At 38.9% G+C, this 15,823-nt stretch overlaps 1 protein-coding gene across 1 annotated transcript in view; it reads left to right on the top strand.

Annotated features, from left to right (window-relative positions):
* Window positions 1–15,823, top strand: part of ERCC5 (ERCC excision repair 5, endonuclease) — a 238,975-nt gene that overhangs the window by 6,076 nt on the left and 217,076 nt on the right. The window contains exons 2-7 of the mRNA XM_053707797.1: window positions 1–10; window positions 7,340–7,472; window positions 9,761–9,936; window positions 13,416–13,534; window positions 13,615–13,707; window positions 13,800–13,860. The exon at window positions 1–10 is cut by the window's left edge and continues 76 nt beyond it. Coding sequence (XP_053563772.1) covers window positions 7,385–7,472; window positions 9,761–9,936; window positions 13,416–13,534; window positions 13,615–13,707; window positions 13,800–13,860 — 537 coding nt within the window. The 5' untranslated portion in view covers window positions 1–10; window positions 7,340–7,384. The remainder of the gene's footprint in view (window positions 11–7,339; window positions 7,473–9,760; window positions 9,937–13,415; window positions 13,535–13,614; window positions 13,708–13,799; window positions 13,861–15,823) is intronic.

Raw genomic sequence — 15,823 nt, forward strand, 5'->3', positions numbered from 1 at the left:
TAAATTGATTGTAAGTTTTGAAGAAAAAAAGCTTTTCCCTGGGATTTGCCAAAAACTGCAATAAAAGGTTTTGCACTGATCTTTATGAAGTTTGGAATGCAGATTTTATTGTCTCCTATTTGCTTTTTGTTTGGTTAAGTAACAGCAGTGGTTGCTGAGATATACAGGTGGGATTCAGCCGGACCTCTCCAGTTCTTAAGAACCTGTTCCTAAAATGTATAAAGTGTATAGGTTCTGTATCCTAGTGAAGATAGAGAACCTGTTGCTAAAATGTATAACGTGTATAGGTTCTGTATCCTAGTGAAGATAGAGAACCTGTTGCTAAAATGTATAAAGTGTATAGGTTCTGTATCCTAGTGAAGATAGAGAACCTGTTGCTAAAATGTATAAAGTGTATAGGTTCTGTATCCTAGTGAAGATAGAGAACCTGTTGCTAAAATGTATAACGTGTATAGGTTCTGTATCCTAGTGAAAATAGAGAACCTGTTGCTAAAATGTATAACGTGTATAGGTTCTGTATCCTAGTGAAGATAGAGAACCTGTTGCTAAAATGTATAACGTGTATAGGTTCTGTATCCTAGTGAAAATAGAGAACCTGTTGCTAAAATGTATAAAGTGTATAGGTTCTGTATCCTAGTGAAGATAGAGAACCTGTTGCTAAAATGTATAAAGTGTATAGGTTCTGTATCCTAGTGAAGATAGAGAACCTGTTGCTAAAATGTATAACGTGTATAGGTTCTGTATCCTAGTGAAGATAGAGAACCTGTTGCTAAAATGTATAAAGTGTATAGGTTCTGTATCCTAGTGAAGATAGAGAACCTGTTGCTAAAATGTATAAAGTGTATAGGTTCTGTATCCTAGTGAAGATAGAGAACCTGTTGCTAAAATGTATAACGTGTATAGGTTCTGTATCCTAGTGAAGATAGAGAACCTGTTGCTAAAATGTATAACGTGTATAGGTTCTGTATCCTAGTGAAGATAGAGAACCTGTTGCTAAAATGTATAAAGTGTATAGGTTCTGTATCCTAGTGAAGATAGAGAACCTGTTGCTAAAATGTATAACGTGTATAGGTTCTGTATCCTAGTGAAGATAGAGAACCTGTTGCTAAAATGTATAACGTGTATAGGTTCTGTATCCTAGTGAAGATAGAGAACCTGTTGCTAAAATGTATAACGTGTATAGGTTCTGTATCCTAGTGAAGATAGAGAACCTGTTGCTAAAATGTATAACGTGTATAGGTTCTGTATCCTAGTGAAGATAGAGAACCTGTTGCTAAAATGTATAACGTGTATAGGTTCTGTATCCTAGTGAAGATAGAGAACCTGTTGCTAAAATGTATAACGTGTATAGGTTCTGTATCCTAGTGAAGATAGAGAACCTGTTGCTAAAATGTATAACGTGTATAGGTTCTGTATCCTAGTGAAGATAGAGAACCTGTTGCTAAAATGTATAACGTGTATAGGTTCTGTATCCTAGTGAAGATAGAGAACCTGTTGCTAAAATGTATAACGTGTATAGGTTCTGTATCCTAGTGAAGATAGAGAACCTGTTGCTAAAATGTATAAAGTGTATAGGTTCTGTATCCTAGTGAAGATAGAGAACCTGTTGCTAAAATGTATAACGTGTATAGGTTCTGTAACCTAGTGAAGATAGAGAACCTGTTGCTAAAATGTATAACGTGTATAGGTTCTGTATCCTAGTGAAGATAGAGAACCTGTTGCTAAAATGTATAACGTGTATAGGTTCTGTATCCTAGTGAAGATAGAGAACCTGTTGCTAAAATGTATAACGTGTATAGGTTCTGTATCCTAGTGAAGATAGAGAACCTGTTGCTAAAATGTATAATGTGTATAGGTTCTGTATCCTAGTGAAGATAGAGAACCTGTTGCTAAAATGTATAACGTGTATAGGTTCTGTATCCTAGTGAAGATAGAGAACCTGTTGCTAAAATGTATAACGTGTATAGGTTCTGTATCCTAGTGAAGATAGAGAACCTGTTGCTAAAATGTTGGAATCCCACCACTGGGTTAAAGGGAAATGAAACACAAACATTTTATTTCATGATTCAAACAGAGCATAGAATTTTAAATAACTTTCCAATTTACGTATATTATAAAAAATTCTTCAAAAACATACCTTGATAGGCTCAGGAGCAGCAATGCATTACTGGGAGCTAGCTGAATACATCAGGTGAGCTAATGACAAGGCATATATGTGCAGCCACCAATCAGCAGCTAGATCCCAGTAGTGCATTGCTGTTCCTGAGCCTGCCTAGGAATGCTTTTCAACAAAGGACACCAAATGAACAAAGCAAACTAGATAAAAGAAGTAAATTGGAAAGTTGTTTAAAATGGTATGTGCTATCTGAATCATGAAGGAAAAATGTTTGTTCCCTATAATCTCCCCTTTTTTAATATATGTGAAACATATTCAGTAGAAGCAAAAATGTGACATAAGAATCTTGTAGACACATTCTGTAGCTGGCTGCCATGGACAATTGTGGGACTTGTAATCCCAGACATTGGTCTGTACAATACTGTACCTTGGAGAGTACCTGCAGCAGTTTCCTGTAGCGCTTGTATGTGTATACGGAGTGTTTAACCCCCATTTTAGAGATAGCAGTTGAGTAGTGATCACATGAAGATACCCTGCTGCCCCTGTCTTTGAGGGAAACTGTGGTTACTTGAGCAGGTATGAACTTGCTCTGTAGTGACCACACATATTGTAACAGATGTCTCTGTACCTTGACAAACATATCTGAAGATCATACATAAGTTTCTTCTGTCAAAATAAGAGTATTTCAACAGCAAACCGTTTATACTCACATTCTAGACGCCCCTGTGGTGATAGCAAACATACTACAAAGTCCATTATTTATGATCAAATTCTCTATAGCTGCATTTAAGTGTTACCAAGCCTGTGAACAGGGTAGGGCTCCAGTGGATTTCCCTGGGTGATGGTACAGTAACAGAGATTTCAAAACTGGAGTATATTTATCAAATGTTTATTAAATTGAGTCTCAGGGCCCATTTTATTGTGCAAACCATTGTTTTACCTTTATTGTCAATCAATTATTTCAGTATCTAATTGTCGAGTAATTACTTAATCAAATCGTCATTATTACAGATTTATACATGTAAACAAGAAAATGAGAGACACACTCAACTGAGACAGAACAAAAACTAGAAAAACGTCTGTGCTTGTTCACAAGGCCAGTGCCACTAAGGGTGCAGTCTCTTTCAGCACACTGTGGCTTTCAGAAGAGAAAAAAATATCCTGTAGCATATCAGCCTGACTCCGCCCAGTGACAGCCCAGCGCTGAAATACCAGGCAATTCTTCTCTGAACAAGAGAAAACATCAAACTTCAGACATATGTTTCAGCTTCCCTTGGGCCTCATTAGTGAGGTGCGGTTGCATCTCTCTAGGGCATGTATGTATGTTTGTATGCAAATTACTCTTGGGTCTACCTTATTGTTTTTAACTGGTTCCCAATTCTGTAAAAATGCTCAATATATTCATATTCCTTTTTGCTACCCTTTGTCTCTATAGCAAACTACACTATTCATTTACTCCTTCTCCCTCTCCACCTGCACTGTTCATTAGCCCATCTCTCTTAAACTCACCTTACTTTTATACTCATGAACTTTACCTATTCCTAAACACTCTCTCTACCCCCTGCAGCTCATCTCAAAAGCAGTCTCACTACTGCAAATCTGTATCTCATCTCATGTCACTCTCCCTCTTGCTTCTACTTACTGCTGGTGACATCTCCCCTAATCCCGGTCCCCAACCACTGACAAGCCATGCACATCCATGTGTACCATCCCATAGACTCAGAAAACAAAACTCTGCACACCTTTCTCACATTCCTCTTGCATCTAAAGCCACTACCCCTTTCACCTGTGCACTCTGGAACTCTCGCTCTGTTTGCAACAAACTCACTTCTATACATGACCTCTTCATCTCCCGCTCCCTCAACCTTCTGGCCCTAACAGAAACCTGGCTCTCTCCCCTAGACACAGCATCCACTGCTGCTCTGTCACATGGGGGTCTCCACTTCAGCCACTCTCCTAGGTCTGGTAATAGACAAGGAGGTGGTGTAGGTATTTTACTTTCCTCTCGTTGCACCTTTCAACAAATACACCCTATCTCTTCCCTCACTTTTCGCTCATTCGAAACCCACTTGATTCGCTTATTCTCCCCTCTCTCTGTACGTGTTGCAGTCATATACCGACCCCCTGGCTCCGCAACTCAATTTCTAGATCACTTGGCTGCCTGGCTACCCTACTTCCTTTCCTCAGACACCCCTGCCCTCATTCTTGGCAACTTCAACATCCCCCTTAACAATCCCACTGCCTCATCTGCTAAACAACTTCTGCAACTCACTTCCTCTTTCGGTCTGTCACAATGGACTGATTCTCCCACTCACAAGGACGGTCACTCCCTTGACCTGATCTTTAGCTATCCTCTGTCTGACCACCATCTCCTTACCTGCAACATATCATCCCTTCCTACAACTCTCCCACCTTCTACTCCTCACACCAAACTTCACAGAAGCATTAGGTCTTTAGATCAGCAACAACTTGCTAATTCCCTTCAACCGCTCCTCTCATCCTTCTCCACATTTTCCTGCCCTGAACAATCTATCTGCCACTATAATTCCACCCTTATATCCGTCCTTGACAATTTCGCCCCTCTTACCACTGCTAGGAAATCACACACTCATCCCCAGCCCTGGCATACTCCTCTGACACGGTACCTATGCAGATGTTCCCGTACTGCTGAACGGCATTGGAGAAAATCACAGAGTTCAGCTGATTTTCTTCATTACAAATTCATCTTGAACTCCTACTACTCTGCCCTTTAATCTCCACAAGCAACACTACTTCTCTACTCTTATCTCTAATCTTTCTTCAAACCCAAAACGTCTGTCCTCCACTTTCAATACTCTCCTCCGCCCTCCCCCACTTCCTAATACAACTTCTCTGTCAGCCCAAGACTTTGCCAGTCACTTCATTGACAAAATTGACTCCATCAGACATGAAATCAGCTCTCAACACAATTCCATTCTCTCCCCCCCCCTCAAATACTCTCACTCAACCCCAACCCTCATAACCTGAAACTTAGTTCATTCTCCCCTGTTATTGAGGATGAAGTTTCAGCACTTATACTACGCTCTCACCTCACTACCTGTTCCCTTGACCCTATCCCCTCACAGCTGCTCCCCTCTCTCTCTGCTACCCTTACCCCTATACTAACACACATTTTCAACCTCTCCCTCAGCACTGGTACATTTCCCTCATTGATGAAACATGCGCTGGTCACACCTATCCTCAAAAAACCTTCCCTTGATCCTACCTCCCCATCCAACTACCGCCCAATTTCCCTCCTCCCTCTTGCTTCAAAGCTTCTCGAAAAACTAGTATATGCACGCCTATCCCATTTCCTTACGTTAAACTCCCTTCTTGACCCGCTGCAATCTGGATTTCGTCCCTATCACTCCACAGAGACAGCTATTGTTAAGGTCACCAACGATCTACTTACAGCTAAATCAAAAGGCCACTTCTCTCTGCTTATCCTCCTTGATCTGTCCGCAGCCTTTGACACTGTTGACCACCCTCTTCTGCTCCAAACCCTCCAATCCTTCGGCATCTGTGACACAGCCCTTTCGTGGCTCTCTTCCTATCTGTCAAACCGTACCTCCAGTGTAGCCTTCTCTGGGGCCTCCTCTGCCCCGTCACCACTTTCTGTCGGAGTACCGCAAGGCTCTGGCCTCGGTCCCCTTCTCTTCTCAATCTATACGTCATCACTAGGTTCCCTAATTAAGTCCCACGGTTTCCAATATCATTTGTATGCCGATGACACCCAAATCTACTTCTCTGCACCAGAACTATCTCCTTCCTTGCTAACCCGTGTCACTAACTGTCTTTCTCACATCTCTTCCTGGATGTCCTCTCACTACCTCAAGCTAAATCTCTCCAAAACTGAGCTCCTCATTTTCCCCCCTTCTTCCAAAATCTCCACCCCCAATATCTCTATAACTATCGACAACTCCATCATTACCCCTACCCCGCACGCCCGATGTCTCGGGGTCACATTCGACTCAGATCTTTCCTTCACTCCTCACATTCAGTCATTGGTTAAAGCCTGCCGCTATCACCTTAAAAACATCTCTAAAATTAGACACTTCCTTACACAAGACACAACTAAGATTTTAATCCACTCTCTCATTCTTTCCCGCCTTGATTACTGCAACTCTGTCCTCTCTGGTCTCCCCACCTGCCGCCTAGCTCCTTTACAATCCATAATGAATGCCTCTGCCAGATTCATCTTCCTTACACGTCGCTCTTCATCTGCTGTGCCTCTCTGCCAATCCCTTCACTGGCTTCCTCTTGCCTCTAGGATCAAACACAAAACTCTAACTCTAACATACAAAGCCCTCAACTGCACTGCTCCCCCCTACATCTCAGACCTTATCTCCAGATACTCTCCCTCCCGTCCCCTTCGCTCTGCTCATGACCTCCTACTCTCCTCCTCTCTTGTCACCTCATCACACTCCCGTTTACAGGACTTCTCCAGACTGGCTCCCATCTTGTGGAACTGTCTGCCTCGCTCCACAAGACTCTCTTCTAGTTTTAAAAGCTTCAAGTGCTCCCTAAAGACTCTACTGTTCAGGGATGCATACAACCTACGCTAACCTTTCTTTATACCAGTTCCTCTCCTCCATTGCTATCCCCTGAACCCCCCTAGAATGTAAGCTTAAGAGTCCAGCTGTTTGTTGATCACCTTCTCAAGAGCTGACTACAACAGTGCAACTCTTGGCAGGGCCCTCTACCCATTTGATCCCTATAACTGTTTTTTGTACTCCGCCATTGTTAATAGCGCTGCGGAATCTGTTGGCGCTCTACAAATAACCGATAATAATAATAATAAAAGTAAAAAGGGGAAACAAGATGTGGACTCCTTGCATACATGCCCTAGAGAGGTGCAACAGCACCTTACTAACTGTGCCCCAGGGAGGCTGAAACGTACGTCGGAGGTTTGTTGTTTTCTCTTGTTCAGAGAAGAATTGCCTGGTATTTCAGCGCTGGACTGTCATTGGGCAGGGTCAGACTGATATGCTGCAGGATATTTTTTCTCTGTGAAAGGCATAGTGTGCTAAAAGAGACTGCACCCTGAGTGGCACTGCCTTTGTGAACAAGTATGGCAGTTTTTCTAGCTTTTGTTCTGTCTCAGTTGAGTGCGTCCTATTTATTTTCTTTTTAAGATTTATACATGTCTTATAAAATGACTGAACTTTAAAGCCCTTTAAACTAAATATTTATTTTTTCTCCTAGGTTAAACTAAAAGGAAATTGTTAAGGAAACCGAAAGAAAACCACAATGGGAGTCCAAGGCTTATGGAAACTTCTTGAAAGTTCAGGAAGATCAATAAATCCAGAAACCCTGGAAGGGAAAATTCTTGCTGTTGGTATCCTTAAGTTATTCATGTTCATGATGCCAAATGTGTTGTATGTGTGTTTTTTATATATCGTAATTAAAGTGATACTAAACCCAATTTTTTCTTCTTACTTGATTCAGATAGAGCATGCAATTTGAAGCAACTTTCTAATTTACTCCTATTATCAATTTTTCTTCGTTCTCCTGTTATCATTATTTGAAAAGCAGGAATTTAAAGCTTAGGAGCCTGCTCATTTTAGGTTCAGCACCCTGGATAGCACTTGCTTATTGGTGGCTACATTTACCCATCAATCTGCAAGCGCTACCCAGGTGCTGAACTAAAAATGGTCCGGCGTACTTTGTTTACACTTTTGCGTTTCAGCTGAGTTAAACAGCATGCTAAATGTATCTATGTACTGAGTGTATCTGTGTTGATGTTTGTAGCCAGTATTTTATATAGTATTTTATTATTTGTTTATGTATTGTTTTGTGTAGTATACACTATTTATGACACTATTTTTGTTTTTTAAAAGTTTTATTTGTGCATTGTAATTTACAACTGATTGATCTGTATGTGTTACAACTAGATGCATGTGAGATTCTATTAAATAACAGTAATGATTGGCTTTAAATAAACATAGAAGTAAAAAAAAAAAAAAAAAAGTGTACCAGGGCTAACAATGCCATACGTGCTATTTCAAAACACTTTGCAATGCAGCATCAAAGATAACCCTGGGGCAGGCACACATGCATGTGATGCTGGTCTTAAAGGGACATGAAACTCAAAAAAACTTTTTTTTATGATTTAGGTAGAACATACAATTTTATACAACTTTCCATTATACTTCTATTATCAAATTTGCTTCATTTACATGGTATAATTTGTTGAAGGAGCAGCAATGCACTTCTGGTTTCTAACTGAACACATGGGTGAGCCAATGACAATCTATGTGTGTATATATATATATATATATATAAATCAATGTAAATATTTGCATAGGAAATTAGTACATCTAAGCAAGTATATAAAACCTAGGTTATTTGCTGCTCCTGAGCTTTCATCAAAGGATTACAAGAGAAGGAAGCAAATTAAATATTAGAAGTTTTCTAATATTTGAAAAAAGCTAATTCAGGCTTTTTTTTGTTGTATTTTCAATGCCACTTAGCTATTGGTTGTTTATATTAATTTCAGCACAACAATAATTTTTTTTTTTTTTAATTATTATTATCACTTATTTGTAGAGCGCCAACAGATTATAAACATAAGTATGGTTATGCAAAGTAGCATTTATAGAATACAAGTGGGTAAAGGGCCCTGCTCTCATGAAGGTGATCTACAAAACAGCTGAACTCATAGGCTTACATACTAAGGGGGTTCAAGGGGATGACTAAAGGAGTGGAGGAACTGAGGTAAAAAAGTTTAGAGTATTTTGTATGCATCCCTGAACAGTAGAGTTTTCGCTTGGAACTTTCAAAACTAGGGGAGAGTCTTGTGGAGCGACCATTCTAGAGAAGTCCTTTAGACGGGAGTGTGAGGAAGTTACAAGGGAGGAATAGAGAAGGAGGTTGTGAGCATACAAGGAGGCCGGAACGAGACTATCTGCAGACAAGGTCTGAGATATAGGGGGAGCAGTGTTATTGAAGGCCTTGAAAGTCAGCATTTGTGTTTAATTCTGTAGGCTAGAGGAAACCAGTGACGGGCTTAGTAGAGAGGTGTAGCCAATGCGGAGTGATGTGTACGGAAGATAAGCCTGGCAGAGGCATTCATTATGGATTGTAAAGGAGATAGACTGTAGCTAGGGAGACCAGAGAGGATTGAGTTGCAATTGTCAAGGAGGGAAATTGCAGTGTTTTAAAATCTTAGTTGTGTTTTGTGTAAGGAAGTGTTACATTTTGGAGATGTTTTTTTTAAGCTGGAAATGGCAGAAATTGGCCAAAGACTGGAAGTGAGGAGTGAAAGAGAGATAAAGTGTGACCCCAAGACATCAGGCATGTAGGGCTGGGGTAAAAATATGATTAACAGTTGTAGAAAGATGGGTGGTAGATATTTTAAAAGAAATGTGGGGGTAAGGAGCTCAGTCTTGGAGAGGTTTAGTTTAAGGTAGTAAGAGAACATCCAATTATACCAATTTACACCAATCATTTACATCAATTACATGTGAGCACTCAATTTGCTAGCTTTATGAGTTTAAAAGATACAAATTCTGAAAATAAAATCTCTTTCCAATTAAAGTTTTTTTTTTTTTTTTTTTTTTTTACATTATCAAATACTTGATTTTGTGTCATATTCCTTTTTTCTTTCTTTAACAATTGTGTAAGATATAAGTATTTGGCTAAACCAAGCCATAAAGGGAGTGCGAGATCGCCAAGGAAATGCCATCCAAAATGCTCATCTATTGACTTTATTTCATCGGCTTTGTAAGCTATTGTTTTTTAGGATTCGTCCTATATTTGTGTTTGATGGAGAAGCACCTCTCCTGAAGAAGCAGACTATTGTAAGTAAATAAGTGCGTGTTACAGAGCAACAGCGGCAGCGTTTTCTAGTGTGTTAGCATTACTGGGAATAAAATATATTTGATTTATGTGACCCATAAAGCAAATATGCAAAATATACATATGTTTATTATTTAAATACTTCTAGCCAGATTCTTCATTAAAATGACCAGGTGATTTACAGTCTTGTGCGTTTTGCAGACTATAGTAGGATGCTAATTTTGCCATTCATCACAACATTACTATGAAAGTTCTTAACTATTCTGCTGTTTTTCTTACTTGGTGACCTTGCACAAGATTTTAATCTTTCAAGTATCACCATTTCTAAACCACTATTTTGTACTGAATAAAGCAAAATAAGCCGCTTAGATAAAATATCCTTTTTTTTTTTTTGTTTACAGCCTTTTAAAAAAAAAAAAAAAAATAAGCTTCCCTAACCTATAAAACATTTCAACAATTCAGGAATCCATGAAAGGACAAAGTGACTCTTTTGTGTGAGTTAAAGTCACATTTTCTTTAGTCATCAGGGGCAAGATTACATATGCGGCGTCGTCCGCAAAAGCCGGCAATGCCGTTTTTTACGCGGTTTTGGTATCACATATACAGATCTGCATATAAATGTGGCGCGTATATTTCACCTGTCGCCCCCAATTTTTTTCTCCCATAAGCTAACATAGAACCGCGTTGTAAATCGGTATCACATATTCAGCACAAGGTCTTACGCGGCGAAAATGGAGAAATTTTACTTTTCACCTCGCCACACATAGGCAGGCGCAGCAAGACTTGCGCTGAGTATGTGAGCACTGTAACCCCCTAAACATAGTAAACTAACACCTAACGCATGCACAATATCTATCTACCTGTCAACCATCATCCCCCGGCAATAACTAATAAACTGTATTAACCCCTAATCCGCCAACCCCCACATTGCAAAACATCTAATTAACCTATTAACACCTAATCCGCCAACCCCCCACAACGCTATATACCTAAGAAAGTGATAAACCCCTAAACCACCATCACCCCACAACGCAATATACCTTAATAAACTATTAACCCCTAATCTGCCATTCACCCATATTGCAAAGTACCTATTAAAACAACCTCTAAACCACCATCCCCCACTAATGCAATAAACTTAATTAACCTATTAAATCCTAATCCGCCATTAACCCACATCGCAACAAACCTGATAAATCTATTAACCCCTAATCCGCCATACCCCCACAATGAAAATAACTAATTAAATTACTAAGCCCCCTAACCTAACACCATTTACCTAAATTAAAAAATACTAAGTTACAAACAATTAAAATAAAAAAACTAACATTACTTAAAAATAAAAAAAATTAAATTAATCTAAGATTTTAAAAAAACCATTACATAAAATAAGAAACCAAATTATCAAAAATAAAAAAATTAAACCTAATCCCTATGAAAATAAAAAAGCCCCCCCAAAATTAAAAACACCCCCTAATCTAATGCTGAACTACCAATAGCCCTTAAAAGGGCCTTTTGTAGGGCATTGCCCTAAGTTAAACAGCTCTTTTACCTTTAAAAAAATACTAATCCCCCCTCTAACAGTAAAACCGCCCATCCACCAAATCCCCCAAAATAAAAAAAAAACTAACACTAAAAAATCCTAAACTGCCTATTGCCCCTAAAGGGACATTTGTATGGGGATTGCCCTTAAAAGGGCATTCAGCTGTTCAAATCAGCCAATAGGATTTTAGTAGCTCTCATCCACTTGGCTGATTTGAATTTGAAGACTCAAATCCGCCAATAGGAATGCAAGGTACCCCATATTTAAACGTGTACCTTGAATTCAATCCTCAGTGTGCGGCGGTGATCATACGAAGAGGATCTCCACGCACCATGGCTCCGCCATCGCCGGTCTTCAGTTCCGCGGTCACCGGTCTTCAGTTCCGTGCTCCGCACTGGCTTGTTCCTGGAAGAAGATAGAAGATATCGCCTCTTGGAGGAAGGCTTCACCGCCGGACTTTAGGAACCATGAGTACCTATCTGGGGGTTAGATTTAGGCTTTTTTTTTTTTTTTTAGTTTAGGGATTGAATGGGCCTTTGAAAAAGAGCTGAATGCCCTTTTAAGGGCAATGCCCATTTAGGGGCAATGGGTAGTTTAGGATTTTTTAGTGTTATTTATTTATTTTGGGGAGTTTGGTGTGTGGGGGGTTTTACCGTTAGAGGTTGGACTTAGTATTTTTTAAGGGAAAAGAGCTGTTTAACTTAGGGCAATGCCCTACAAAAGGACATTTTAAGGGCTATTGGTAGTTTAGCATTAGATTAGGGGGTGTTTTTTTTGAGGGGGGTTATTTTCATAGGGATTAGGTTTATTTTTTTTATTTTTGATAATTTGGTTTTATTATTTTATGTAATGTTAGACTTTTTATTTTTTGTAATCTTAGATTAATTTAATGTTAGTTTTTTTTATTTTTAAGTATTGTTAGCTTTTTCTTTTTATTGTTTGTAACTTAGTATTTTTTAATTCAGGTAATTGGGGTTAATTTAGTGGGTGTTTGGTTAGTGGTTTTAGTAATCTAGTTATTTGCGTTATGGGGGTTTAGGGGTTAATAGTTTTATTAGAATTATTGCGTTGTGTGGGTTTGGTGGTTTAGGGGTTAATAGATTTATAAGGTTTGTCGTGATGTGGGTTAAGGGCGGATTAGAGGTTAATAGTTTAATTAGGCATATTGCGTTATGGGTCGTTGTCGGTTTAGGGGTTAATACTTTTATTATTAGTTGCTATGTGGGTTTGATGGCGGATATAGGGGTTTTACGTGTCAGGTTTATTTTTGGGAGGCGGGTTAGACTTTTACGGGAGATTTGACATTTTTATTTTCTTATTTTCTTATGCGCCGGCAGTTTCTAAAGGGCTGTAAGTCACTAGAGACTCCAGAAATTTGTATTTACGCTCATTTCTGGACATCGCTAGTTTATCCGACTAACAGCACTTTAGGAACTGCTGGTGCCATATATGTGATACCCTGATGTGCGAGGTGAAATTACGGGCGGCATGTGTTTCGGCAGTTGCACTGAAGCTTGCGCCGCAATTCTTTTATTTCACATATTTCTAGTTACCTTACATTGCTTTTAATCTGATAAAGGGACCATTAACACCTTGAGATCTTTATTTATAAAATATTTAGTTATATGTTGTAAAACAATTTTGAAATATACTTTCTTTATTTTGCCCTTTTTATGTAAACCCTGCTACATATATTTTTCCTAATTGGCTTTAGCTGATAATAGCTGCAAATGTACTTTATACTAACATTATGACTGTGTCTATCCTTGTTAACTGATTGACTCATCCAAATAAGGCACATTTAAGCACGAGTAGCACGAGTATTACCTGATAAATAATAGTTTACAATGACCATATCAAAATGCAGTACTTTGTAATGCTCAGTTGTAATTAGACCCACATAAATAATCTAATTTTTTCCACGTTTTAAATCTTTAGTCTAAGAGAATGCAGAAGAAGCATTCAGCAGCCAGTGAAGCCAAGAAAACAAATGAGAAACTCCTGAGAACCTTCTTAAAAAGACAGGCTATAAAAGCTGCCTTATCTACCAAGCAAAGGTAGAATGTAATTTCAAGAAAATTATTGGGTAAATCCTTTTTCTTTCCCGTTGTTAATTCTTTATTGCTTATTTTTAAAGCAATGAGGATATACCAAGCCTCTCCCAAGTGAAGAGAAAGGACATTGATGATGTATATGTTCTTCCGCCTCTAGAAGAGAAAGACATAAATAGGTATATTACAGTCTCCTGAAAACCAATATTACAAGACCCCTACAAACACATCTCAGAATAGTTATACTTTTAATTTTCTTGCTATCTTTTAGCTCAGAAGAGGAAGAAGAACGAGAATGGGAAGAAAGAATGACTCATAAACAGATACTTCAGGTAAGTGACATTTAATAAAGTTAAAGGGAAATAACAAGAGATACAATTTTTATTCTGGACCCTGGTATCAAACGTTTATCTGTTATGCTAATTCATTCTGACCTTGACTTCTTTTATGTTCAAGTTAAAGCAACATTAAGACAGAACTATAATGGAGATCAGTGTAAAAAAAAAAGCAAGACACGTACTAGGTAGTGAATTCTATCCAATATCCCAGGCCTCCTTAGATGTTAGCAACTTTGGGTAGGACTTAAACTGTAATGTTGAATCAAGAGGCTACCTTATGTTTGTGCTTTATATATAAAGGGCAGCTGTTATGTAACAGATAGCATAGTGACTTAGTAACCTCTATAAACAGTTGGAAGCTAGGATAACACAAACTTTCTTGTTTTTGTAGTGACACCATTAGCAGCCATGCAATTCTAGATATTCTTCCTCTTGAATAGAAAAAGTTAACACCTCTGCTAGTTCTGATAATAATAAAGATTATGAAGTTGTTAATAGGATATAAAGTCAAAATTAAATGTTCATGCTTCAGCATACAATTGCACTTTTGTTCTTTTTGTATCTTTTGTTCAAGAACATACCTTACCCTTACCAAGGTTACTAACGATCTTCTCTCTGCTAAAAATATTGGCCACTACTCTATACTCATCTTACTTGACCTCTCAGCTGCCTTCGACACAGTTGACCACCCCCTCCTTCTACAGACCCTTAGCTCTTTTGGCCTCTGTGACGCTGCTCTTTCCTGGATTCACTCCTATCTTTCTCACAGGTCTTTTTCTGTGTCATTTGCCAGCGACTCCTCCTCTCCAATGTTTCTGTCTGTTGGAGTACCTCAAGGATCTGTTCTGGGTCCAATACTCTTCCCCATTTATACTTCTTCTCCGGGTAAACTTATCAACAGTTATGGCTTCAAATATCACCTCTATGCTGATGACACCCAGATCTACCTCTCCACCCCTGCTCTCCCTCCCTCTGTCCTTTCTCATGTCAGCGACTGCTTATCTGGTATCATAAATAAAGTATAATAATAATAAAGGTATGAAGTGTGCAAGAGTTATAGTGATTAAGAAACACGCACATTATTGAGCATAGCTGGGCCCCTCAGTATGTCTTATGTAGGATTAGAACTTGGGACTTGTTATTTCACTTGATTTGATGTTTACTAAGCAACAAAATAGCACAGCAAGTAGGGCCAGTACAATGCTTTGTTGCATAGGAAGAGGTAGTAGCTGCAGAGAAGTGAAGGTCATATGCCATTTTATAGATGACTAGTAAGGCCTAATATTTAATACCATACGGTCGATTTATCAAGCTACCGCGGACAGGGCCATACATATGGGCCCCTGTCCGCTGCAGCTTGCCTCCGGCAGACTGAATTCCGCTGGCGGAATTCATCATTGCACAAGAACGCAATTTTACGCTCTTGTGCAACGCCACCCACGCACAGACAATCACGCACGGGCAGGAGCTGTCAATCTTCCTGATTGGACGAGACCGAGGAGATTGAAATTCGCCACCTAAGAGATGGCGAAGGGTTAGGGAAGCAGCGTTCTAATGACCACTGCTTCATAAATACGGACTGAAGGTTCTCTTGTGAGAACCTGCAGTCGTAGGGGTGCGAAGCATTGGTTAAATCAACCCAAATGTATAGATCTGGAGAAGAGCTAAAAATATAGTATGTGGCATAAAATAGAGAATTTACAAGGAAACACTTTCTGACCTATATATTTTATTGATTCTTTGCAAAAAGGGCGTATGATTTATTTTATAGACTTCCAATACAGCTGCTTAAGAAAACGACTAAGATATTTCAGGAATATCTGCAGAAGAAGGTTAATACAGTGTTAACCAACAGTACAGTGGTTAGAAAATTATGCAAACCCTTTTGGGATTACCTGCATTTTTGCATATATTAGTCATACAATTTGATCTTAACTTCACTACAATAGACAAACCT

This window comes from Bombina bombina, chromosome 3 (assembly GCF_027579735.1).
Source record: "Bombina bombina isolate aBomBom1 chromosome 3, aBomBom1.pri, whole genome shotgun sequence".
NCBI lineage: Eukaryota > Metazoa > Chordata > Amphibia > Anura > Bombinatoridae > Bombina > Bombina bombina.